A 27,032-nucleotide genomic window follows, 5' to 3' on the forward strand; every position below is an offset into this window, starting at 1 on the left:
TCACCGTCTCCAGCCATAGGAAGAGGGGAACCATACTAGCTGTTCTTTCAACACCCCTCTTTCGGCACATTTTATGTTTACTTTGGAATGGTATCAATCCTCTGAGAGTGAGTTGAAGAGTGTGCTTGCTATCTTTGCTGATTTAGCAGCTTGCACGCAGATTTCCCAACCACGTGTTGGAACATTGATCTGGTACCATGATTAGGATTGTGTGAACCCCTTTGTTCATCCCCGCTTCGCTAACACACCCCCTCCCCGAGCCAGTCTAACCCTAGAATCCTGAGTCAGAAAATAACATGCCAGTCTCCTGGTCCAGCTCCCCACTGGGTACTCAAGGTTCCTGAAAAATGGGCACCTCTGCTTGAACTTGTCCCACCCACCCAAGCCCCAGTGACAGACACTTCCAAGGTACTTCATTCCTTATTTTAGACAGTGAAAAGTTCAAAGTTTTCCTAATGTGGAATCAAATACAGATTCACATTCCCTGCCTTGTAGTTCCCCAACCCAAAATGCTCTGACATCTAAACGTTTGTCTGTAATTCTTTTGACAGGAAACCCTAATCTCTACCGGTGAGAGGCTATTTATTGTCTTGACTTACTTATCATAGATTTGCTGCAGACACGTCGCTGTGTTTGCTGACAGTGCTACCCAGACCCCAGTTGGGATGTCAGGTGCCGCCCAGTGCACGTGCTGCCTCACCTTTCCAAACTTTGAAAAACGATTGTGAGTCTTCAATGAGAAACTGTAAACCTGTACCTGCTTCTCTGATATTTTGGTCTTCTATATCCATTTTACTGTTTCCAGTTGACCTATAACTGATTGAAAGAGGTGACTGAACGTGTCCTACTATTTGTTTGCTCGTCTGTTTTTCCCCTGGATCTCCTGTAACTTTAGCTTTATGAATATTGTGCTTTCTTACTTGGTACATAGGTTTTCTTTCTCATTGTGAATTGCACCTTTGAGCATTTTAAAGAGCCTTTCTTCATTTTCACCTTATGTGATATTAAGGTTATAACCTGTGCTCTCTTTTCTTTGCATTTGTTTCATATACCTTTGTACATACTTTTCTACCTCTCAGACAATGTTTAGTCTTGGATGGATCATTTGCTTGACGACAGTATAAAGGTGGATTTTGCCTGTAAAAGAGTCTGAATATCTTTTTTCTTTTAATAGACCAGTTAAATCTATTTCAACATTTATTGATTTATCACATCAGCCTTAGTTCTAGCATATTAATATTATATTTCTGTTTTATCAGGTATGGACTAACACTAACTAAAATTAGAGCGACTGAGAATGGTGTGAAAATGATGTGACCTGACACTGTATAAACGATGTAATAAACAAATATTATCAGAGGAAGGAGGAAAGTAGGTGAGAGGTAAAGTTTACTGATTATTCCATCTGTAATAACTAGGAGCCAATAACTAGAAGTAATTACTAGGAATTCATCTTTTTTAAAAAAGCTTTCACTATGTAGTCTGTTGTCTTTGTTGCTGTAACTCTCAAATTTCAAAAGACCTCTATTTTTGCTTTAGTTGTTACTTTTACAATGAAAGCTTTACATCATACCTCTAGTTGTCCATTATTTAACAAATGTCTATTAGTTTCTTATTATGAACAATAAAAAAGTAAACGCATTTGCTCTTCTTCCCTTCCTCTCCTCTTCTAACCTACTTTAGTCAATAATATCTGTCTTAGAATTAATTACTTTTTAAAAAGTGCTTTATTGTATTACTTGGCTTGTTGAGAAATATTTTTTTGACTCCAGCTGACTCTTAGTTATTACAGATGAATTCCTAGTAATTACTTCTAGTGATTGGCTCCTAGTTATCAGATGAAATAATCAGTAAACTTTACCTCTCACCTACTTTCCTCCTTCCTCTGACAATATTTGTTTATTACATTGTTTATACAGTGTCGGGTCACATCATTTTCACACCATTCCAGTCGCTCTAATTTTAGTTAGTGTTAGTCCATTGTAAATGTATCCAAACCTTGTGGCCAATATTGTTTTCATAATTTCCCCTATTATCTCTTAGTTGGCTGACATTCACCCACTAGTAGTTTCCTCAAAAAAGGTTCATAGAAGCAACATTCTCTAAATTCTTTCTTGTTCAAGACTAAGTGGCTGTCTTTATCATTGAATGGTAATTTAGCCAGATATAAAATCTTCAGGTAACATTTTTCTCTCCTGGAAAGTCATTTAAGTATTGCATCACCAGCTTCTGGTGTTGCTGTAGAGAACCTTGATTTTTGTCCCCTGTAAGTGACTTGATCGTTTTGCTTGATTGATCATCTCTGAAGTCTAAAAACTTTACTAATGCATGTCTCTCAGCTGACTCTTCTGGATTAATTTTTCTGATACACAGTATAAATTAAAGTCTCCTTTTTTCAGAAAATCATATTTGTATTTGATCTGTTCCATTGTTTTGGTTTTCTTCTATGAAGGCTCCAATTATGTGTCTATTTGATCTTCATTCCTTGGATTCTATATCTATCATTTTTCTCCTGACTCCCTTTTTTCATTCTTTATTGCCATTCTATTTTGCTTGTCCTTCTCATCTCTCTCTTCCACGCCCCTTACTATGATTGTCTTAGTTGTCTTTTATTTTTGTTCTAGTTCCTCTATAGCCCTAATGCTGTGTTTTCCTGAGTTCTGCCAACCATGCTTTGTCTCCTCCTGTTACCTGAACATCTCTTTCCTATGTCCTTTTTCTCTTCAACTTCTTGTTTTGAAAAATTGCAACCTGACCAACATTTTGGAAAAGTAATGCAATGAGTATCCGTATGTCCTGCACATAGTTTCAGCAATTATCACTTTGCCATATCTGCTTTTCCTTTCTCTATTTACACACAATACACAAACACATTTTTTCCAAACCATTTTAAAATAAATTGCAGACATCAAGACACTTCATCCAGTAAGATATCAGCCTTCATCTCCTAAGATGAGAACATTGCCCTAAATAACCATAATACTAATTCAATAATCCCATAATATCATGTAATGTATAGTCCATATTCAAATTTCCCCAATTACTCCCCAACATGTTTTAAAATATCTTTTTTCAACCCAGTATACAAATATACATTGCATTTGGTTATGTCTCTTTATTCTTTACATGTAGAACAGACCCCCAACTTTGTTACAACATTTATTCATTAAAGAGGACACACTAGCTATTTTGTAAAATGTCCCATATTCTAGATTTGTCTGGTTAGTTTTCTATAGTTCATTTGTTTTTCTAACACCTGTATTTCCAATAAACTGCTAATTAAACCTAAAGACTTGGTGAGATTCAGAGTAAACCTTTTAGACTATATTTAGAGCGTGCATTTCTCTTAGCATTCCTTCAAGGGGTATATGATTTCAGGTTGTCTCACTATTAAGAATTCCAAGTTTGATCTCTTGGTTAGGTGGGTAACTGCCAGGTTTTGCCAATGTAAAAGTATACATCTTCCCTCTATAATTACCAGTTAATAACTACATGAATATCCCATTCCCCAATTACTTTTTCCCCAAAGGTTTTAGCATCTGTTGATGATCCTTACCTGAATCAGCTATTACATTAGGGGCTCCCAAATGGTGATTTTTAAAAAATACTTATTTGGGTTATATTTCTGTTTTGTTGCCCTCCTTCCCAGAAATAATTACTGCATTCAGGGTTTTTATTTTTATTTTATTTTAATTCAATAGTATAACGTTTGGAAAATTTTTAATCTGCTCTGCGGCAGTTTTCCTGGTAAATATTCTTTGATTGTTGGAAACTTTTGCTACTCTTTTCCTCCTCTACTTTATAGTGGATTTAATTTAATGTTGTGTATTAAGCACCTAATGAGCTACTGATTTGCTTGAGGCTGCAGTGCAGAGTGAGCCAGGGTGAACTTCCAGGCTTCCAGGCTTGCTTCAGCCAGACCAGGCTGCTTCCTGTGAGTGCTGCTTACCCACCTGATTCTCTGTGTAGGCCTGGGTGGGGAGGACCCTGTCGCCCAACCTTTATCTATGCAGGATCCCAAAGGTCGCGGGGGCCTTGTTGGAATGTACTCATTTTTAGGCATTTCCTCATACCAAGCCAAAACCCATCTCCCCTCTGACCCACAGTGGTTCACAGCCTGGTTCCTATCCCCTGGAGTCCCACACAAAAAGCTTCATCTCCTGCTTCAGCAAATATGAACCTGTGAGACCCCATCAAGGCCCCATGGGTTCTAACTCAGCCAAGAGGCAAGTGCATTTCTGAGGGCTGGTCGCTTGTCCCGCCTCTGAAGGTACTACCCTGCCGCTGGGGTGAGAGGAGCAAAGCTCAGTAGGGCCACACACGCTCGAACAGACCACACACACACACACACACACACACACACACACACACGTGCGCACTGCGAGCCTACCCCTCACTTCCCCCCCATGCCTGTCTCCACCTATCCCTCTCTGACGCTGCAGTTTGCCCAGAGCCGGGCTTCCAGCCTGAGACACACAGGCATAGAAACAAGTAGAGCTGTCAAGGAAGCTGGAAAGAAACGCCTGTGCATTTCTGCTCCTTGCTCAGAAAGTTTCCCAAGCTATGGGGCTCCCCAGGCTGCTGGCCAGGGAGTCTGGACACAAAGCTTTATAGCCAGGGGACACTCAGAGCTGCCCTTCCTGAGACCCCCGCAGCCACCCCTGCGGGCTCTTCCCTCCAGATGTGAGCGTGACCCCCACCATCCAGGTTTGGGATTAGGACTAGTGTCCCCCCTCGCCCCCGCACAGGCGAGAAGGACACAGACACCTCATCTCCCGGGAAAAGAGTCGTGGACATATCCTGTCCCAGAGGCCAGAGACACAACTGTCCCTCCTCTGTCACACAACCCCTTGGGATATGCTCTCTCTACCAGGAAGGAAAGGTAACATAATGCTTGGCTCTTTTCACTCCCGAAGGTTTGGGGGCAGCTGACAGAGCAGGCGTGGGGAGGGCACCCTCCTAAGGCATCAAAGACTGAGCAGAGGACCTGGACAGGGGCAGGCCCTGGACTGGGCCCCAGGAGCAGAACATCTGGGAGAGCCCAGTGCAGGGCAAAGGAGGAAAATAAGGCCTCTTATTCTGGAAGCAGCAAAGGGCTGTGAGTGGCACGAAGAAAGATTTAGGAATTCGGAGGAGACGGACAGGACAGGCCAAGCAGATTGAGTCTGGGCTGCCTCCCCTTTGGGTCCACAGCCGGTTGCATAATCCCTCTATTTGCATTTTGGCCTGTTCAGCATGCCACAGCAGGCCAATATCAGACCTGTTCCAGTTCTGTGTGTCCTGAAACTCTGCCCTGGGAGGTGAGTGAAGAAGGTGTCCAGCAAGGACCGAGCTGCGGAGGGAGCTAAGGTGTGCCACTGTCGGCCTTCCAGTTCCATGCAGGAGGATGGAGGTCTTCAACGTGTCTGTCCCGCTCAACTTCTCCCTGCCGCCCAACTTCGGCAAGCGCCCCACCGACCTGGCGCTGAGGGTCACCCTGGTGGCCCTGTTGCTCATCATGATGCTCTCGTTGGGCTGCACCATGGAGTTCAGCAAGATAAAGGCTCACTTCTGGAAGCCGAAGGGGGTGGCCATCGCCCTGGTGGCGCAGTATGGCATAATGCCCCTCACTGCCTTTGCACTGGGAAAGGTCTTCCGGCTGAACAACATCGAGGCACTGGCCATCCTGATCTGTGGCTGTTCCCCTGGGGGGAACCTGTCCAACTTATTCAGCCTGAGCATGAAGGGCGACATGAACCTCAGGTAGGACTGGGGATGAGGAGGGAGCAGCCTGGGGACAGGGGCCACATTGGAGGCCTCACAATCAAGGGGGGAAATCTGGACTAAAGACTAGAGGGGGAATGAGTCAGGGCTGGGTGATTCTAGGGCAGGAAGTGGGAGGCATTTATTGTCAAGAGCTGATGCTAGGCTGGGGGTGGGGGCTGGAGTATGTCTGGTTTAAACACAAAGCCAAAGGGACCAAGCTGGCCCAGAGGCATCCTGGAGACCCCTGTACTCCCAGAGGCATCTCAAGTGGGGCATAAGGATTGTCTTAAAGGAGTACTGATTTAAACCAAAGGGGCCTCTGGAGAACTTTACCTGCCTACAACGGTGGGCAAGTTGTGTCCTTTGAGGCCAGAGATCTGAAAGGGGATGCAGACTGGTTCCGGACATTTTGGTGGAGATCAAGGTGGCTTAGAACCAAATGGGCACCTCCAATCCCTGCAGAGCAAGCAGGAATTTCCAAAGCTCCTCTGAACTGTCCAGGCAGATTCCCCTGTCCTCTCAACAGATAGAACATTTTCATGGAAAGACACAACCAGGTAGATGCAAGAGTTTCCCAGTGACAGCCAGGTTATGCTGGGCTACACTGGGGGCAAGGACAAGCAGTAACCCCTGTACTGGCTGAGGAAAAGCACCCACAGAACCTCCTGCCTTTATCTAAGCCTCAGTCTCCAGCTCAGTGCCCTTCAGTTGGGTCCTCAGTAGACACTCTTTTCTATGCCAGGTAAGGCAGTGGATTCAGACAGTCCAAGCAACCAAAGAAGGAACCTCCTCCTAGTGATGCCAAGTGGGCCGAGGGCTGATTTTTAAAAGAAAAAAAAAAGAGAGAGAGAGAGAGAGTGATAAGTGGGGTTTACCAGGACCAGCCATCTGAGCAGCTCTGGAGTCTCCACCCATGGGATTCACCCTCACTGAGATAGTTGATGAGAAGAAGAGGCTTGGCTTGTACAGGCTCCCAAAGGGACATATCCAATGTCCAGCCACCTCACTGTGTGGAAATTCTTCCCTCTACCTAATCTCAATCCCTCCTGCTGCAAAGCAAGTCCTCAGTCTGGGCCTGGCCTCTAGACAAAGCTCTTCACAGCCTTTGTGTCCTGAGAAACCCAGACTATATCTTAATTCTGGTTTAGAAGGGATGCAGGAGTTCAGTGTTGGGGAAGGGGTTCTCTGAGGGCTTTTGGACCTGGACAGCAGCGGAGAGGGGTAGGACAGCGTGAAGGACAATGGAAGAGTTCTTAAGGGTCAGTGACCAGATGTCCCAGCCTCCTTGGCCAGTGGATACTAACGAGATCTCTTCAGCAATAGCTGCATTTCTGAGGCCGTTCCACCTACAAGGCCTCCAGTGACTCAGGCTTGTGACCACTTATGCTCTCCGGCTCACCCTCTGTGCCCCGGGCCCTGGAAACTGTCACTTCTACCCAGACCCAGAAAAGATAATGCTCTGCAGGGACAGCCACCTTCCACCAGAGAGCCCCTTCCCACAGGCAAACCTCCCACGCGCATTAAGCCATGCCTCAGACCCTGCTGCAGAGCGTGAATCTCATCGTCAACCAGCACATGCTGCCAGACTGCATATTTCAATTTGAGTTCCTCTAGGACAACTTGTTGCACGTATTCTAATTATGATAATGATACTGACAATAAAACCCAGCCAGCACTGTCCCAAGCCTCACGCAGCATCCTGTGAGGAGGGGCTGTGTAAGAGCCCAGATTAGAGATGAGGAAACTGAGCCCAGGGCTCCAAAGCCTGTGCTTTTCCTCACATACCTTCAGGGCCAGCCACATACAAAAATGAACAAAATGACTGGAGACCGACTGCCAGCCTCGAAGGCCTTGCCTGCCTACATAGGGCGCACATCATGGATGTTCTCTGGCAGCGGAAACCCACCAGCAGCACAGCTTCTTGCTTTTTCAGAGAAGGTAGAAACTCCCCTCTTATGTGAAATCTCCAAATTCTTAAATATTGGCAACTCATTCAAATTTTTTTTAAATGCCGTGCAAGCTAAATGGTACGTTTCCAAGGGCCAGATATCACAGGAAGGTGACAAGCCTGGGACTTCTCTCAGCACAACACTATCTTATTTCGCTTTTAGAATAGGGTGTCTTACGACAGCAATTCCGCCTTATCAGTGAGAAAGCTGAAGTCCAGGGTCTTGCCTGAGATTTCCCAGGATTTGTAGGCAAATGGTGTCAGGAGCCAGCTCTGGGCTCTCTCGCTGCTGTGGCCCTGCCTCACAACGGGGGCAGCTGCCGTCACAGGTGCCGGGTACATTCCAGGTGGCTGGGCCACCAGGCAGACCACGCGGGGCAGTCCAGCATGGCAGCTCCTTCCTCAGGGATGCCACTTAGACAAGCTCCAAAAAATGCAGGTGACACACAGGCAAGAGAAAATATCCTCAGAGCCGAAGCAAACTTAACTTGTCGGGGACAGAGAGTGCCAGAGGGAACTGGGCCCCTTTGAACACCTTTGACGCCCCTCAAGTTCATCTGCTCCCCCTGACCCAGCTACCGCAGAGACCAGAGCCACTGGCTGTGGGAGCAACAGACGTGGACACTACCCAAGTATTCCCACAGCTCTACCCACCATGACACAGGAAACCTAACCAAGAGGAGATGGAAGCCATTCGGGTTCCCAGAAGTCTCCACTTCACTGCAGAGATTCTGACAAGTTCCCTGACAGCTCCCTCAGCTTTGCTTCTCTGCACAGCGGCTCAAAGCCCTTCCTCAAACACAGGGTACAGATGTCCAAAAGCAGGGTGTGTGCCGTGCTCTGAGAACTTAATCAGAAAGGATAAGTAAGAAACCAAATGTGCTCTTTTCCCCGGCCCCCCAGCTCTCTGAGAGGCAACCAGGTCCAAGTGTTACTATGGAACAGGTTCCAATCTCAGAATTAGAGTCTGGACAAGTCACCTCCCATTCCGATCCTTCAAAGTAAACTGAGGATCATGATAGTCACAGATTCCAGCAAGTCAGGCGGTGGGCGTCCCTGACCAGGGTCCAGCACTTACAAACATGGAGGAGGTACCTGAAGGTCTACAACCTGGCTCCCACACCCGCTGTGTGCACAAGGAACATGAAGTCCCAGAGCAAATTCCAGAACTCCTGACACGCCAAGCCAAAGTAAGCATGACTCCTCCGCTCAAGGACATCAAAACAAGCCCACCTGTGTGTGTGGCCTTTCTCCTAAGAAGAGATCAATAGCTAGCACTGGGTGCCCCTCCCCAACCTCAAACCTCTCTCCCCACCCCATAGGGGGCACCTCCTGGAATTTAGCAGCATTATAGTATAGTTTATACTATTACTACTGATGTACCAATTCATTAACAAGGTACACTGTTCACAGTATTGGCATGGTTTTAAATTGCATACACACTATCATATTGCCCAGGTCATTTAACAATTTGCTTCTTTTATTTTTCTTGAGCTGTAGGCATATAAATAAAATAACACCTTTGTGCCTTTGAACTGCCATAGTGTTTGCTTGTGTTTATCTCTTCTCCTGCTCTCAGACCTCCATGCGCATGTCACATTTTGCTGCTGTGATCAGCCTCGTGCACGTGCCCCGGTGCTCACATGGGAGAGAGGGTGTAATAAAAGCAGGACGGCTGGATTGTGAGGTTCACATACCAGCTACAAACAGTCTCTAAAGTAGTTGTCCCACTTTTTCCATGTTTTCACTGGTATTTGAAATTGTTAGACTTTTCCATTTTTGCCATCTGGTGATACTAACATGGGTCACGGTGGTTGTAAACTTAATTTCATGGGAGGTCTAGTGCCTTTTTAAATATTTATTGGCCATGTGGGTGTCCTCTTCTAGAAATAATGTTCTTTGTCTATTATTTTATGAGTCTGTTGTGTTTTTTCTTATTAATGTGTAGTTTGTATTGTTGTTTATATGTTGCAATGGTCTACTCACAGTTTGGGACTTGTCTTTACACTTTGATAAGAATGTCTTATAATACAGAGCACTTACCTTAATTTAATCAAATTTACCTATTTTTTTCCTTGACAGTTTACGTTTTTTGTGTTCCTTTAAAAAGTCCTTTACTACCTCTGAGGTCATGAAGATATCCCCCTATATTTTCTTTGAAAAATTTTAAAGTTTTGCTTTTCACATGGAGATCTTCAATTGACCTAGAAATTATTATGTATGCTATGCTTTAATTTTACCTTTTTTATGTGAGAGAAAAAATTCCCAGGACCACTGAGTGAATATTTGTCTAGTAATTTGTAATGCCATCACTCCCACAGGTCGGATTCACAGGTATGCATGGGCTTGTGTCTGGACTCTCTCTCCTCTTCTTTTGATCTCTGTGGCTCTCCTTACACAATATCACATTTTCTTAATTACAACTTTATAATCAGTTTTGATATCTGAAAGGTGAGTCCCCCTACCTTGTTCTTGAAAATTACACTCATTATTCTTGGCCTTTTATTATTGCAATTGAATTTTGGGATTCACTCTCAAGTCTACAAAAAATGTTTCTGGGATTTTGGTTAAATTTGCATTAAATTTATAGATAAATTTAGAGGCTATCTTGATAATATTGAGTCTTCCCATCCATGAAAATGGTATAGCTTTTCTTTTACTTAGGTCTTATTTTATCCCTTTTTTATGAAGTTTTATCATTCATCCCATAAAGATTTTACTTACCTCTTTTTGATTTATTTCTAAATATTTTATAGTTTTCTAAATATTGTAAATGGTACCCTTTTAAAAATCATAATATAATTATTTTTTCTATTATATCAAGGCATGATAGATTCATTTTTTATTGTTAATGTATTCAGAATCACATGGATTCTCTTATTTACTAGTTATAATTGAAATTCACTTTGACTTTCTCTGTGGGCAGTCTTATCATTGACATATAATGAAAATTTAGTTTCTTCCTTTCTCATCTTTATACCTTTCCTATTTCTTGTTTTGTTGTGCTAACAAAGACCTATATGTAGTATAATTTACAACAAAGTTGATGATAACTGGTATCCTTGCTTTAGTCATCTAATTTTTCACTATTAAGTTTCCTGTCTCCTATAGATTTTTTAAAGATGTTATTTATTTATTTATTTATTTTTAGAGAGAGAAGGGAGAGAGAAGGAGAGGGAGAGAAATATTGATCCGTTGCCTCTTGCACACCCCCAACTAGGGACCTGGCCCACAAGCGGGGCATGTGCCCTGACCAGGAATTGGACCAATGGTCTTTTAGTTCTCAGGCCAGTGCTCAGCCCATTGAGCCACACCGGCCAGGTCTCTCCTCTCTCCTATAGATTTTTGATTCAGGAATTTCCACTCTGTTGCTAGTGTGCTAATTTTTATCATGCATGCCTGAACGTTGAATTTTTTTGGATGACACTTTTCTACCTATAAAATGCTCATACCATTTTTCTTTAACTTGATATTAGTGATATACATCAGTAGATTATCTAATATTAAACCATTCTTATGTTGCTGGGATTAATCCATTTTGTTCATTTTCTTATTTTATAAAGATATTACTAGATTCATTTGTTAATATTTTATTATTTTTTGCCTCTATGTCCATAAGTGAGGATGGCTACTAATTTCCCCTTCTCATAATGTTTTTTTTCCAGCTTGGGTTCTAAAAGTGTACTATTTATATACAAAAATGGAATATGTTCTCCCTTTTTGTATTCTCTATATAATATTGAGACTATCTACACTTTGAATGCCTAGTAGAACTCTACTGTAAAACCATGTGGAGTTGGGAAGATAGGTCTCAGAAAGTTTATTAAATGTCCTTATGATCTTAAGTTGATTCAGGTTTTCGGCTATATTTTGAATTTTTTTTGTAGATTATATTTCCCAGGAAATTGTCCATTAATCTAAATTGAAAAATAAAAGTATAAAATTATATCTGAAATTACGTTCCGTTTTTCTTCCTAATATCTTCAATTGGGCCTCCTCTCCTTTTCTCTGATTAGTCTTGCCAGCAGTGTCTATTTTATTGGACTTTGCAAAGAAACTGCTTTTGGTTTAATTTTTAATTGATCCTCCCAACTTATATAATTTTTAAAGTTTATTCTTTCATCTTAAATATTTCCTTTCTTCTACTTCCAGTGGGTTTCCTTTGTTTCTGAACTGAAATGCTCAGCTCATTGATTTTTGTTTGTTTTTCTGATTTTCCTGTGTAAATATTTGTCTATCCATTTTTCTCTAAGAATTAATTTAGATGTTACCCAACTTTTTAAAATTAATTTATTTTTTGAAATGTAATTCACATACCATCATAAAATTTACCATTATAAAATGTATAATTCGGTAGTTTTTAGTGTCTTCTTAAGGTTGTACAACTATCACCACTATCTAATTCCAGAACATTTTAGTTATCCCAAGAAAACCCTGTACCCATTAGCAGTCACTCCCCATTCTTGCCTTACCCCAGCCCCTGGCAACCTAACTGGTCTTTTTCCCTTTATAAATTGCATAGAAATGGAATCACACAGTATATGGCCTTTAACATTTCTACTTATTTCACTTACCATAACGTTTTCAAAGTTCACCCATGTGACCACATGTAGCAGTACTTCACATTGCTTTTATGGCCGAGTAATATTCAATTGTATGGAGACACCATATTTTGCTTATCCATTTATCAGCTGATGGATTTTTTATTGTTTTCCAATTTTGGCTATTATATAATCCTGCTATGCGCATTAGTATACAAGTTTTTTGTGTGGAAATATGTCCCAGGAAATACGTACCTGGGAAATGGAATTGCTCAGTCATATGACAACTCTAACTTTTTGAGGCACTGCCAAACTGTTTTCCACAGTGGCTGTACTATTTCACATTCCCATCAATAACATATGAAAATTAAAATTTTTCCACATCCTCTCCAAGACTTAGCATTTTTACTGCAAACATGTTAGTGGGTGTGAAATGGAACCTCATTATAGTTTTGATTTGTATTTCTCTTTTATGTTTATTGGCCAATTGCATGTCTCCTAAGAAGAAATGTCTATTCAAGTCCTTTTCTCACTTTTAAATTGAGTTATTTGGGGTTTTTAAGTCGTTGAGTTGTAAGAGTTCTTTATATATTCTGGATACTAAACCCTTGTATGATTTGCAAATATTTTCTCCCATTATGTGGGAGACATTTTTGATACTGTTCTTTGAAGCACAAAGGCTTTTAATTTTGATGAAGTCAAATCTATGTTTTTTCTTTGGTCGTTCATGCTTTGGGTGTCATATCTAAGAAAATATTGCCTAATCCAAGGTTATCTTCCCACGTGTTTTTAAATGTGTATTATATTATATTCCATTACAAATATTTTCTTCTTTTCATTATTTCATATTTGACCCATAAGATAGTTAAATGTTTTATTTTTCCAAATTGTTATTATTGATCTCTCTGTTTCAACTCTCCTCTTTTCAGAAGCCTAAAATCTCAAATCCGGTCCCTCCCTTAGGCATTAAAACCTAAGCCTCCAAATTACCAAAGCCAGCGCTCTACTTCCTACAACCGCGCCCCCCCCCCCCGCCCCCCGCCGCCCCGCCCCGCCCCCACATAGTGTGCCTTCTACATAAGTTTACCCACTAACTGCAGCAGGTCCTCGAATAATGAATAACATTTAAAATTTCATCCGATATCATTCCGTTATAATGTTGATAAGATGCTATAGGAACTTAACTCTTGTTTGTATCAATTAGCTGATGGTAAAAGTGAGATATATGCAATGTTAAGTGAAGACTTACTTTGCTTTGTTTCTGATCCCTGGAAACCTTTATTACTTTCCTACAAGCTCAGGCATGTACTTAAGTGTTTCAGGTGTTCGTAAGGGAGGGTTGCCCCATTATTCAACACATGATATTTTTTGAGGGTGTCTCCTCACCTCTGACAGTTTCTTATCCCTGTGATCCTCTCCCTGTTGCTGTTCTGGAGATGGCTACAATCTGGACCCTTTGGACTAGGCTGTACTTGATGTTCATTTAAGCCACAGTTCATCTTGATGGAAACAGTGAAGAAGTGCGGCTAGAGGGCAGGGCTATGGGGAGGAGGGGTATACACTGTGCTGATTTTCCTGAGGTTGTGCCAAGCCTTCACATCCAACCTTCCTGCTAGAATGGAAGCCAGAGCCAAATAGCATTAGGTCGGTGTCCACAAATCCAAGAGGGTTCCCTAGCAGCTTCATTCTCCCAGTTGGTCTTTCTGGAAGGCATGTGCCCCTACACCGTCCTGGGGCTAACATGTATTAGATTCTGAATGGAAATGGTAATAGGGCAATTAAGATACAAATTAGAGCTGGGAGGATATGTTATTCAGGCTCTGAGTCTCACACTCAATTTACTTAAATAATGTAAGGATAAATGAGAAAGTAAAGAATATGAGAACTATCAGCGTTGGGGACTAGAACCATGATTAAGATAGAAAGCAGGTCTGTTACCGGTTGTCTGGTCACTTATGCAGCAATGGGTAGCTATTGCTGCCTTCTCCACTGCTGCTGTTTTTTTATAGTCCTCCTAATCATGGTCCTGTTTACTTTTCCTTTGCATGTTTTTGGCATCTACCTGACCACCCCTCCCATGCCACTCACTTTCAAAGACCACATGTTCTGTCATGGTGTCTCACATTCAAAATCTCCAAAAGAGAAAATGTTCCCAATGTAGCTAATCCTTGTCATCCTGGTGGGATGTAGCCATTATGTCCGGCCCTCCGCGAGGCTCTAAGACAGACACAGATGTGGGCTGGGTGCTGTTCTGTGACCCAGTGGGATATAATCAGAATGATGAAGTCACCCAGTTAGCTTTCTTCTAAATGGGCTGTGTATACAGCATCTGCTCAGAGCAAAAAGAGTTCTGTTACAAAGGGGATCAGAGCATTCCTTCCATAATGAAGCACACAGGGATTATACAGTTGGACAGACTTGGGTACACATCCTGCCTCCAGCCATTACTACCTGCTTGATCCTGGGCAAGTCACAACTCTTCTAGTCCTTAACTGCCTCCTTAGCAAAAGGGAGATTGTATAATTACCCCGTAAGACTAGCCAGGAAAAGAAATGAAGCAACACAGGTAAAGTGCTTAGCACAGTGTCTGGCACAAGGCCAGCACTCAACAAAATCATCCATGTTAATGGGCTTTCTCTCTGCACTCTCCCTATGTCTCCCACCCAGCATCGTGATGACCACCTGTTCCACCTTCATTGCCCTGGGCATGATGCCCCTCCTCCTGTACATTTACTCCAGGGGGATCTATGATGGGGACATGAAGGACAAGGTACCCTATGGAAGCATTGTGTTCTCACTGATCGTGACTCTCATTCCTTGCATCATAGGGATCTTCCTCAAAACCAAACGGCCACACTATGTACCCTACATCATCAAGGTAAGAATCTGGGGGCCTGGGTGGGGAGCAAGAACACCACTATCATCTCAGCGTAAGGCTAGACGCAAGTCATTTGGGCTTTTTTCTGTGTTGTGTTTTTTTTTTCCCTTGTTTACAAAAAAGGAAAGGAAGAGAATGGAAGGGAAAGGAAGAGAAGGGAAGGGAAGGGACGGGAAGGGAAGGGAAGGGAAGGGAAGGGAAGGGAAAAAAGGGAAGGAAAAGAAAGGAAAAGATAAGACAAAGATCTACTATTGGGACACCCACTTAATGGGATTGTAATGTACCTGAGAATACTTTCAAAAAGTTAAGAGGAAAAATATAAAAGACCATATACAACTATAAGGCATCATCATTATTTTAATAATAAAATTAAATTTTTATTATGCACCTATTAGATTCTAATTTTTATCCTACATCCTCTGAGGATTCACAGACAGTTTTCAGAAAGTGATTTAACACAGGAGAAACGAAACCCAACACAGTGCTCAAACACTGGCAGGATGCAAGGAAGTTAGTGAGGCCCAGGGAGCCCAGAAAGGTCTCCTGGAATGGACAGTCTTGAGCCAAAACAAGAACAAATATAGGATTTGGGAAAGGCTGGGGACGAGCCTGAAGAGAGCGAGCAAGGGCAAACCTGGCTGACTGGTCAGGAAGCCAGAGGGGTGGAGCCCAGGGGAAGAGGTGGGGTGCACTCCCAGCATTTCAGGAGTGGGATGGGACGAGGGTGCAGTGAGTAGGACCCCAGAGGGTCGGAGGAGCACTATGGTCACAAACAGGGTATCATGCCACCACCTCGCCCTTGGAAGAATCACAGACTCTTGGAGTGCAACCGTGGTCCATCTGCCGACTTCTGTGACCTTAGAGCTCGGTCCCTGTCAGTATCCACTCTGGATCACTCCTCGTCACTTGTCCCCGGGAAGGACCCTGACTCCTGACACACTGAGGGCCTGTTTCCGCCCTGCCCCAGGATCTGTGTCCATGGGCCCATCTACAGAGCATGCTACCTGGAAGCCAAGGCTCAGCAGCAGCTTGGGCCCTGAGACAAAAAAGCTCCCATTCAGATTTTCAGGGTTATTTGATTTTCACATTGTGACTTTCACATTGTCAGAGCAGGTTTTGCCCTTGTCCTGCCACAGGTCTAATACCGTGGCCGCAGCTCTCCTCCCCACCTGCTGAAAGACACAGACGCCATTCTTCCTCCTGCGCATGCTGATCACCCTCCTCCGCTCTGGGTGGCATCCTCCACTCTCTCCACCCTCGCTTCTCAGGGATCTCCTTTTATTGATCATGTGCCTCAGCCCCCACCGTCACCTCCGCCTCGCTCTCATTTCTAGAACATCTCTGTGTTAGTTCTTCACAACCAGCCTTGATATGGAGTCACACCTCTCCTATCTTTTTTTTTTTTAATCCTCCCCTGAGGACAGGCTCCTTGATTTTAGAGAAAGGGGAAAGGAAAGAGGGAGGGAGGGAGAGAAACATCAGTCGGTCGCCTCTCACATGTGCCTGGATGGGGGACAAAACTAAAACCTCGATATGTGCTCTGACCAGGAATCGATCCTGTACCTTTCTGGTTTATGGGATGATGCTCCAAACAACTCAACCACACCAGCCAGGGCTTTGTCTTTTTTTTTTTTTTTTTTTAATCTCCTATCTTTAAAAACAAAAAATTCCTCACCTCCCATTCTGGCCAACACCTCTCTTTCTGCCCCCTTCCTAACCACACTTTGGGGAACACTTGTCCCCAAAAGCACATCCTCTTGCACGGCTTCCGCGCCCACCACGCCTCCACCAGGGCTGCTCTCACCGCTGACTGGGCCCTCCACAGCTGGTCTCAGTCACATAAATCCCTCTCTTCTCTCCCCCTTGGTCTCCCGTCCACTCAGCATCCTGATGACCACTTGCCCCACTTTCTTCTCCTAATCCGACAGTTTGGTAGACCAGCGGCTCCTTCTCAGGAGCCTTCGCCCGCAGCCTTGGACGCTGAGTGCTCCAGCTTCTCTCCTGCGCTTCTTTTCAGACCCCCTGATGAGCCTCCCTGGTAAAAGTCCTCAGCATTCAGCTCAAGCTCTCTGCTTTTCTTTCCAGGCTTCCCTAAGCCCCAGATCCTCCCACCAAGAGAGAGCTAGTCCGTCTCAGCCAACACCTAGGAGCTGAGATGACTTGCAGAATAGCCTCTCCAGCCCTCAACTGTCTCCTCACTCTGGAATCCATTTACTGACCGCTAAACCTTTCTTCATGAATATGCTTCAGGCACTTAAAACTCCGCATGCCTTAAACTGAAATCATCTCCTCCCCAAGCCTGCTCCCTCCCCCTCTGATTAGCTCAATGGCTGGCATTCAATGTGCCCAACTACCTGAGCCTGAACTGGGAAGTTATTCCCGATGTCCCCTCTCCCTCCACACTCACATTAATCAGTGATTGTCAGCTCTGCCTGCATTTGCTTGAATCCATCCATTCCTCCCCATCCTGTCTCCCCTGTCTTCATTCAGGCCACAATTCTCTCTCACTAGACAACTGAAATAATCTTCTAACCTGGCTCCTTGACCCAGTTTTAACCGGAAGGTGGAAAGTACAGACTTCACCATGTCACTCCACTGCCTAGAGCCCCTCAGGGGTTCCTTACTCTCCCCCAGGATAAATTTTAAACTCTTTAATGTGGCTTCCCAGGCCCTTCTTAGTTTGGTCTTAACTGACCTCTCCAGTCTCTTTTCTTTGCACCTTCTCCCACCTGGAACACTCCCCTCCCCAAGTTCTACCTCACCCACCATCTTTTGCTGGGCTCATACCTACTCACCCTTCATGCTGCACACAAATGGTATCTCCCCAAGGCCGCTTTCCTTAACTCACAAGCCTGGTGAGGAGGCTGGTCCTATCTACTCTCACAGCCCCCAACGCTAACCCTGGCAGCATTAGTCATTCTGTATTATACACACCTGTTTGTTTTTATTCCCCGCTCATCTCGAGTTCCTCTTGAAGACAGATCCTAAGGCTGTAACTTTACACTGAGTCCCAGTACCTATCACAGTGCTCCCTAGTGCATGAGAATAAATAAAGGAATAAAAGAGCAAGTTCTCTCTCTCCCAAACATTAGAAGAGGAAAAAAAAAATCCAGAAATGTGTTTATGTTCATCATTTCATTTCTTCAAGATAGTTTGTGTGGTACAGGAATAAAGGGGGGGAAAAATCACAGAATAGCCCTGGCCAGCGTGGCTCAGTTGGTTGGAGTATCATCTCATAACTGAAAGGTTGTGGCTCCGATTCCCTATCAGGCACATAACTCGGTTGTGGGGCCAATCCCCAGTCCAGGTGCGTATGGGAGGCAACCAATCGACGCTTCTCTCTTGTATCAGTGTTTCTCTCTTTCCCTTCCTCTCTCCCTTTCCCTCTCTCTAAAAACAATGGGGAAAAAAAGTCAACCAATGAGGATTAAAAAAAGAAAAATCACAGAACATAAAAATGTGAAGTAACCTGATGATTTAAGGCAACTCTATACTCCTCCATTTTATTTTTTTATATGTTTATTGATTTGAGAGAGAGAGAAACATCAATGTGAGAAAGAAACATCAATCAGTTGCCTCCCTAACACACCCTGACCGGAGATTGAACCCCGAACTTAAATATGCGTTCTTTCGGTGTACGGATCCACATTCCAACCAACCAAGCCACACTGGCCAGGGCTATCCTCCCCCATTTTATAGATAAGAAAACCAAATTACTAGGACCCCGAGTGCAATTGATATAAGAACATATGCCTCCTTTTTACTTCAGAATAACTTTAATTAAAACTGCTCTGAGAGTGCAAAAAGAATCTCAGATCTTAAAGCTGAAAAGTCCTTCAAGGTAAAGTTCAGCCTCCTGCCTTATTCCCAATTTGTGGGTAGAATCACCGAGGCCCAAGGAAGTTCCTTGGCAGAGTCAAGGTTATCAATCAGTCTCCTGTTCCTCCAGTCGTGCTGCGCACCCACTGCTCCGTTCCTCAGTGACAACGGAATCAAACCAACCCCAGAGAAGACTAAAAGGGCTACGGTACACCTGGGCTAGAAAGGCAGGGACGGGTGTGCATTAGACCCAGTTTGCCTTGGCTCCACCTCCAGGGTTAGATAACCAGAGGTCAGCAGCTCCACTGACCAAACACTCCCCAACAGAAGTCGCCCCAGAGGATGCAGGAACAGACGTCACGAAACGAGGGCTGAGGCTTCCTTGCTTTCATGGCTCTTTGACGTCTATACTCATCCTTAATCTCCCGCTGCCATAAAATGTAGTGAAGTTCAAGCTGAAAAATGAGCCCAGCCTCTTTGCTCACTTAACCCTCCTAGAGATTTTCAAATCAAAACTATCTAACTCCTGAAAACAGTCTTTGGCAGAAGGTACTTACTCCAACTCTGTTCAACCATTGGCATTTCCCAGTGGGAGGCCATATTTAGATACTCCAGGATGGGTCTCAGGGATGCCCTGTTTGGAAAGGAAGTTCAAATAACACTTTACCTTGCCTACGCAAGGGTTTATTCAAGGCTGTGCAGTTGATGAAATTGAGCACAACATGGACAGAAGCCACTTTTACTGCAAGCCATCCACCACTTTTTAGTAAGGGTCCAGCCATTACACTGACTCAACCACTCTACCTATGCTTTTCCCACCTGTTGCTACTGATGACTTGACCTGACTCCTTTGCCACATAGCTTCTGCAGACTTGTGGCTTCTGCTGCTCCCAGGCCTCTGTGTCCTTTAACACTTGCATCTGCTCCTGCTTCCTTGCAATTCTAAAAACTCCCGAAAAGAGAGGATAGGACTACTTGGGTCATTCACCAACCAGTGCAGGCCACCTTTGTGGGAATACTTTGGGCCAGGACATCCCCTGGTCAAGCTGAAGGAGGTGGCTGCCCATGAATGGGCACTCATCACAGTTTCAATCACCTATGACAGGACAGTCAGTGGTCAGGTGTTACCGACGCAAAACATGGTGACTGATGGAGAAGCCACTACCTATGGCCTGTCTCAGCAGGAGGTTGTGGACATGAGATTTCCACACATGGCAAGACTGACTGTGGCAGGAAACTTTGGAATGTTAGCTTCCTCTCCTTTACCTATGAGTAATAGGAGCTACAATTTAGTGAGAGGTTCCTATATGGCAGGTCCTGTGCCATCAACCTCAGCGAGGCTGAGCAGCTCACCAAAGTTCACACATCTTGAGACCAGCTGAGCTGGTTTTCACACCAGGGTTTCAGCAATGTCTGAGCTCGTAGCCACGCAACAGGCCCCGAGCACAGGAGAACAAGAGTGAGGGCATGAGAGTGAGTGCCCCCGGAGCAAAAGGCCCCTCAATTCTTGGACAATTCCTGCAGCCCTTTCCCCCTCCATTATCTGGGACACTCTTTTGCCTGCATCAAACACTATTTGGTCCCTCAGCAGAAGACAACAAAAGAATCCAAAGGAGCAATCAACTCAAAATGCAAGAGCAAACTGAGCACCTCAATTCCTAGTCTTTCAATAAAACATGAAGCATGCAGTTATTGATGAGATCTGTGAAATTTCTTCCTATCATGGGATAGGAACGAGTTGGTACAGGTGGTGTATTATATGACCACATCAGTTGGAACATGAATTAAAAACACAGAAATGCAAAAGTGTGCAGCTAGAATTTGAGCAAAAGAAACATTAAAATGTTACCAGGAAAACTTTGTGAATGTAATCAGTGCCACTACATTGTACACTAAAAAATGGTTTAGATGGCAACTTTTGTGTTATATTTTACCACAATTTTTTAAAATAATACTAGAGGTATCAAACCCTGTACAAGTGAATGAACTGAAAACTGAACCAACACATATAATCATTACAAAATAACATGGTAAGCTCTAAAAAAAGTTTGATATACCTTTACTCAAAGGATGAACAAGACCAAAGAGCCTTAAATTTATGCATATACTTTATCAGTTTGGAACATGCCATTCTCCAAAATGCAGATTATAAATCTACCTATTGAAAATTTAAATGGTATGGAAGTTGCAACTAGACTTTTTAAAACTAAATATGGCTTTCATATTCAATATTAACATGTATTTAATCATATTAATAAAATCAGTAAGTGTTGCTTTCATAGAACTTACCTGGGACAGGGTGGACACCTGTATTGTTTTTGATGATGCTATTATTATGCAAGATATTTCTGAAGCTCTTTTTGGGAACTTCCTTCATATCCAGTTTTCAAGTCACTCAAGGAAGTAGGTTCATCGCTTTAGTTATACACCATTTGGGATCTAAAACCACATTACCTTACTTGATCATCCAACTTGTTTACCAGCTTCACTTCAAATGACTCTTGGCAACTTCTAGAAGTCAAATTCATCCTAAAATGTATGAGGTCCCTACCCATAATGGAATTCCTACTTGAGACAAGTATAATGGGTTCTAATAACATCAAATAAGTTCCAAAATACCTGGAGCAATGGCAATATTGTTGGATTGTGTGTACAAGCTCTTGAGTTAATGCCTTTGCAAGAGGACTTTCAATTTACAAGAACCATTTTGCAGGAGGGTTGAATAGTCTCATTCCTTCACAGCCTCAGCACTTATCTGAAAATCTGTTCTCCAGAGAGTCAGGCTGACACTGCACTTAGCTTAGTCTTTTAGTAACAAGTGTTAATCAGGTCTCTGTCCTCCAAGAAGCTTCCCAGCTACTGGTAAGAATTCCAAAAGATGGAAAATAAAGGTCTTTTGTATTCACTTCCACTTCAAATACCAATTTGTTTCCATTAAAATGCTTCCCACCCCAATGCCCATGGCGCTTTACTACCCACCCGCCGTCCCCACTGCCCTTCTGATCGCCTTTCCTTTGTCCTCCTTCGCAGGGAGGAATGATCATCATGCTTTTGCTCAGCGTGGCCATCATATGGCTGTCTGTCATCAACGTGGGCAAGAGCATCATGTTCGTCATGACACCTCACTTGTGGCTCACCTCCACCCTGATGCCTTTCATCGGCTTCTTGCTGGGGTTCATCCTCTCCACTCTCGTCCGCCTCAATGGACAGTGAGTATTACTTTAGATCTATCTCGTTGTTGTGTGGGCCTCATTTTTGTCCTGGTCTCTCAGGAAAAAGATGAGGAGACCTGAGGTCTGGGGGAGGGCATTTTCCTAGCAATATGTCCAAATGCATCAACTGAACAAGGGACTTTGGACTGTCAAGAAATACTGGGAAGGAATTGAATGGGTTAGAAACATTAACCCAGAGAACGACGGCATTTCTCTAATCATCCAAAAAACCAACTCACAGCAAAGAGCTCCCTCCAGAGCCTAGATTCCATCTCCTGCTCGAATTCCTGGTAGCTGATGGCACTGGGGTATCTCCATGTCATCATGACCAATGGCGATCATATTCATCCTCTTCCACTTTTCCCCTTTTTTTGCCTTGACAAGGGCAGCACCATCAAATGGCAGCGCTGAGGGGCACTCAGAGCTGAAGTCGCTGGGACCTCGGTTATCATCTAGTCAAATTAAAAACAGCTGCTCCTTTAGGGGAACCGATAACTCAGAGCGCCGGGTATGGGAACACCGGGCACTGTCTACAGAGAGCAGAGCATTCCGGGAACTTGCGTTCTTCTCAGGCGTTGGCAAATGCTTATGCAGGGGCCTACACACCAATAGCACCCCAGCACCCCCAACCCCAAAACCAAACTAACTTAAAGTGTTTTTAAAATATAGTTTAAAAATAATTATCCATAAAGAGAACAAATTGAAGGTTGCGAGATAAGAGGGGGTTGGGGGCTAGGTGAAGGGATTAAGGAGTACAAATTGGCAGTTACAAAACAGTCTCGGGGATGTAAAGTACAGCATAGGGAATGCAGTCAATAATATTGCAGTAACAGTGGTGCCAGGGGATCATGTCGTAAATTACGTAATTGTCTAACCACTATGCTGTGCACCTGAAACTAATGTAAAATAATATTGAATGTCAACTGTAATTGAAAACTAAAATTAAAAAAAAAATTTAATAAAAATAATCATCCATTTTAAAAACATGCTAATAAAGAACAAACTACTACAGGATGTAACACATGGTGATTACGTAGAGGCAAAAGGCTGCCAATGACCACTCGATGTCAATTTTCACGGAGACACAGTGATACAGATCACGATGCCCCCAGCACCAAGCGTTCAATACCATCGTAGCCGCCTTTCCCACAATGTGCTGAGGCAGCTCTCAGGGTACAGTAACAACTATTTTAATACACTAACTGCAAGTCAATGAATTTAATGCACATTCATTAAGTGTAAACATCCCATTCTTTCATCCATAAAATGGACAGCAAAACCAAGAGAATGTATCCCAAAGATAGATAAATCTTTGAATCAAGTTTTTTATTTTTTCAGTCATCACGTATTTTGGAGTTCAAGGTATCCAAGCCAGAGTCTTGGGAAGAGAACAAGGCCCCCAGACATTTCAATCTTCTACTGAATGTTGAAACTCTCATTGTCCCATATGTAAGCCCAATATTACAAGCCAGTGAGGGATACTGACTCACACCTTCCTTTCATCCTTTACCAGCTGGACATTTCTCCAAATTTTAACTTGGTAACCCTATAAAAGTAGACAAATTGTAGATTTCCAAGATAATAAAAAATGATCTCATAAAAACTCTCGACATGAACCAACTGGTCACCGCTTTCCCCAAAGCTGGATTAGTGATTTTAAGACATGTCCACTTAGCTTTTCTTGAAACCCCGCGCACCCCCTATCCTGGCAGTTTAAATCTTCCTGTCTTGGGGTGTTCAGTGGGTCTTAAGAGGATCTGGGAAGGAGGGGATAGGGAACTGAGTTTGCAGCTCATGCCTCTTCTGTGAGGGCATTTGGGGTTGGTTTTGTTAACCTACAGATGCAGCCGCACTGTCAGCATGGAGACTGGATGCCAGAATGTCCAACTCTGCTCTGCCATCCTCAATGTGACCTTCCCCCCTGAAGTCATTGGACCACTTTTCTTCTTCCCTCTCCTCTACATGATTTGCCAGTGTGGAGAAGGGCTTTTCCTCATTGCCCTCTTCCGGTGCTATGATAAATTCAAGCCTTCCAAGGGTGAGTATTCAATTATTCCCCTTGGAGATCTGCTCTCATATTGGAGGCAATCCAGTTTCTTGCAAGGACGTTCTGGACGGGGTTATCATTCTCATCAAGTCAGTAGGAAACAGGTAGCATCAGAAAGTACAAAGGGACCTCGAAGAGCGAAGGCTATGCCATTCACTGCATTCTGTTTTGGATGGAGCTGGGCTCATGGGACTGAAGCAACCTGGGCTGGTTTAACTGAGGAGGCCATACACAGTGCTCAGGATGAGAATGTAGGGCAGAGCTGTCTTGGCCATTAGGTAGTTGTGAGGTCTTAGTCATGTGAAAGGGCCCGCATTCGCAAGAGTTCAGGAGGTCTGTACTTGAGGACTACATACTCATCTCTTGGAGACCGAGGTCAGAGCCCCGGCACCACTGGCAGCCCCATATGAGAAGACATTAAAGTGATGCAGCCCAATAACCCTGAATCCAAACAGAATTCCAATTCTAGTCACACAGTAACTTGTTTATTAAACAGTAGCTATCACAATAATCTAGTTTGATCTGATTTATACCTTAATCTGATTACTACTAGACTAATAACTTCCTAGCCAATTAGCATCTATTTTGACAAAGCTCAGATCATTTCATTCTCTTCAAAACATAATCAAAACTCAAGAAAGTTCAGCCCCTGGCTGGTGTGGCTAAACACCAGCCTGTGAACCAAAGCGTTGCTGGTTCAATTCCCAGTCAGGGCACATGCCTAGGTTGCTGGCCAGGTTCCCAGTTGGGGTGTGTGAGCGGCGACCACACATTGATGTTTCTCTCCCTTTCTCCCTCCCTTCCCCTCTTTAAAAATAAATAAAACATTTTTTTAAAAAGTAATATAACTTATTAAAAAAAAAAAAAGTTCAGAGTCCCTTCCTCAAAGTGGACTTTAACCTTTTTTTTCCCCAAAACCAGGGAACTCAACCTAGCCTGGCAACATTATTCAGTGTTGTATATTCTAAACATCAGTATATTCTTAATCACTCAAATCCTTGAACTTATTCCCATGAACTTAATTGAGGGCCACTTGAAGACCTTTTCTAGACTCTGGGGGCTGATTTATCCTCTAAGAGAAAGATAGAACTTCCCCTGGTGAAATTATCTTAGTAGGCAAATGCAGATTTATAATAAACTAAAATTTAACCTTGGTTATCAAGTAGCCAACTAGAAACCAGTAAATAGCTGACCATACTTCAGAATAATTTTGAAGGTTTTGGTTCAAAACTACAGTGGAGTTGTAGAAAATCTAGCCTGGTGCTTAGTTAAGAGTACCTCAAGAAATCTGTTGCCCATTGAGGTCTCCACCCTCTTACCAAAAAAAAAAAAGGCCAGAGGAGAAAGGTTTCTGCTTTACGGACTCAAGGCCCAAAAGGCAGTGCTCAAGGCGAAGAATCGGTCAAGTTTTTGTGATTTTGACCCCTGCGCCCTTCTACAGAGATGGGAGAACAGGAAAAGTAGACCCTGGCTCCTATCTTCCCATCTCCTCACCACAGCCACACAGCCAGGAAAAGGAGACCAAACAACAAAATGGGGGGAAGGGAGGGGCTTGGAAAGACTGCGGAAGACTTCTCTAAGGCTCCTTCCTCCCTGACCCCTCCCTGCTCCCCAAATGCAGTCAAAAGCCTCACCCAAACGTAACTCCCTATTATATTACATGTACAAAGAAGTTGGAGACAAGAGTCTTGGGGAGTCAATATTCTGTTCATCACACCTTTTGTTACTATTACCATTAGGGATATTGAGGGAAAACACATCTCTCCTAGTTATGCCATGGGAGGAGAGTTGGGGAAAAACCCAGAGTCCACCTTAGGGGTAAGTTGGTATTCTTCTATCTTCCAAATCGAATAAGCTTTGTATTAACGATTCTCTCATTCTCCTTCCCTTCCCATAACCCTTCTCAACTTTACAGGTAAAGAGAAAATGACCTACATAGCTGCTACAACGGAAGAAACCACTCCAGCCGCTCTGGTAAATGGCACTGCATAAAGGGGTTGCTCCCCTTACACAGCCTAGCCTTGCCCATGGCCTGGATTCAGGTCAGTGATTCAGAAGGCTGGTGTGGTAAACTGTGGCAAGAAAGCGGAAGGATGAGAAGAGCACACCAGCAGTGTCCGAGTCTTTCTCCAACATTTCCAGCAGAAACTATCAGGATCATAAAAAGCCTTGCCTGGAGGACAGACAATGGGGGGGGGAATCAACCCTAAAAGCCTCACCTAGCGCCAGTTTAGAATTGGATACTTGTTTTAAAAAAAAAAAGAGACTTGTGACAACCCTACGAAAGGAACTAAGGTTGCCTTTTGCCCCTGCCATCTCTAGAACAGCGCCTGAAAGGCACACAGAAGGTACTTGATTTCTAAACTAGTCAAAAATGATTTCCTAAAAATCAAATATCCAAATCCTGTTCCAAGTTTTATGAAAAAATAAAATAAAAACAAAGAAATGCTCAGGTGTAGAATAGACTTCAGAAGTCTTTTCTAATAACCTTACAGATTCCGATACTGTTCCCGCCCTTTTGACATCACTACTGGGATTAACGCTCTTGAGAACTCAAATGTGACACCAAGTCTATAAAAGCAATGATGATGATATGCAAGAGCAACTGGACAAGACAAACTCAAACTCTCAGCCATAATGCAAGAATATAATCCCAGAAGTAGAGGGGGGAAACTTTTAACAAGAAAAAGCCAGGCAGTAAGAAACATAAAAATCAACAGAATCCTTTCACTGACAGTCTGTCCCATCAGTTCATCAGGTATCAGTACTGTCCACATTATGCTCCCTCAAAATTCAGTTTAAGCTACTGCCAAAGAGTGGTTTCTCTTCAAAGTATATTCAA

General features: G+C 43.4%; 1 protein-coding gene across 1 annotated transcript; it reads left to right on the plus strand.

Annotated features, from left to right (window-relative positions):
• The first annotated feature begins 5,222 nt into the window (after window positions 1-5,222).
• On the plus strand, window positions 5,223-26,264 carry SLC10A1 (solute carrier family 10 member 1). The gene is made up of 5 exons (XM_054567358.1): window positions 5,223-5,742; window positions 14,902-15,112; window positions 21,962-22,140; window positions 23,985-24,181; window positions 26,106-26,264. The coding sequence occupies exons 1-5, from the start codon at window positions 5,387-5,389 to the stop codon at window positions 26,180-26,182; spliced, it is 1,020 nt and encodes a 339-aa protein (XP_054423333.1). The 5' UTR covers window positions 5,223-5,386; the 3' UTR covers window positions 26,183-26,264.
• Window positions 26,265-27,032: the final 768 nt, after the last annotated feature.

Source organism: Pteronotus mesoamericanus, unplaced genomic scaffold, assembly GCF_021234165.1.
Source record: "Pteronotus mesoamericanus isolate MK-2021 breed Mesoamerican mustached bat unplaced genomic scaffold, CSHL_Meso_final contig_182, whole genome shotgun sequence".
NCBI lineage: Eukaryota > Metazoa > Chordata > Mammalia > Chiroptera > Mormoopidae > Pteronotus > Pteronotus mesoamericanus.

Coding starts and splice junctions, on each gene's coding strand:
- SLC10A1 (XM_054567358.1), top strand. CDS start 5,387: ATGGAGGTCTTCAACGTGTCTGTCCCGCTCAACTTCTCCCTGCCGCCC. Junction 5,743..14,901: donor AAGGGCGACATGAACCTCAG/GTAGGACTGGGG, acceptor TCTCCCACCCAG/CATCGTGATGACCACCTGTT. Junction 22,141..23,984: donor CTCGTCCGCCTCAATGGACA/GTGAGTATTACT, acceptor GTTAACCTACAG/ATGCAGCCGCACTGTCAGCA.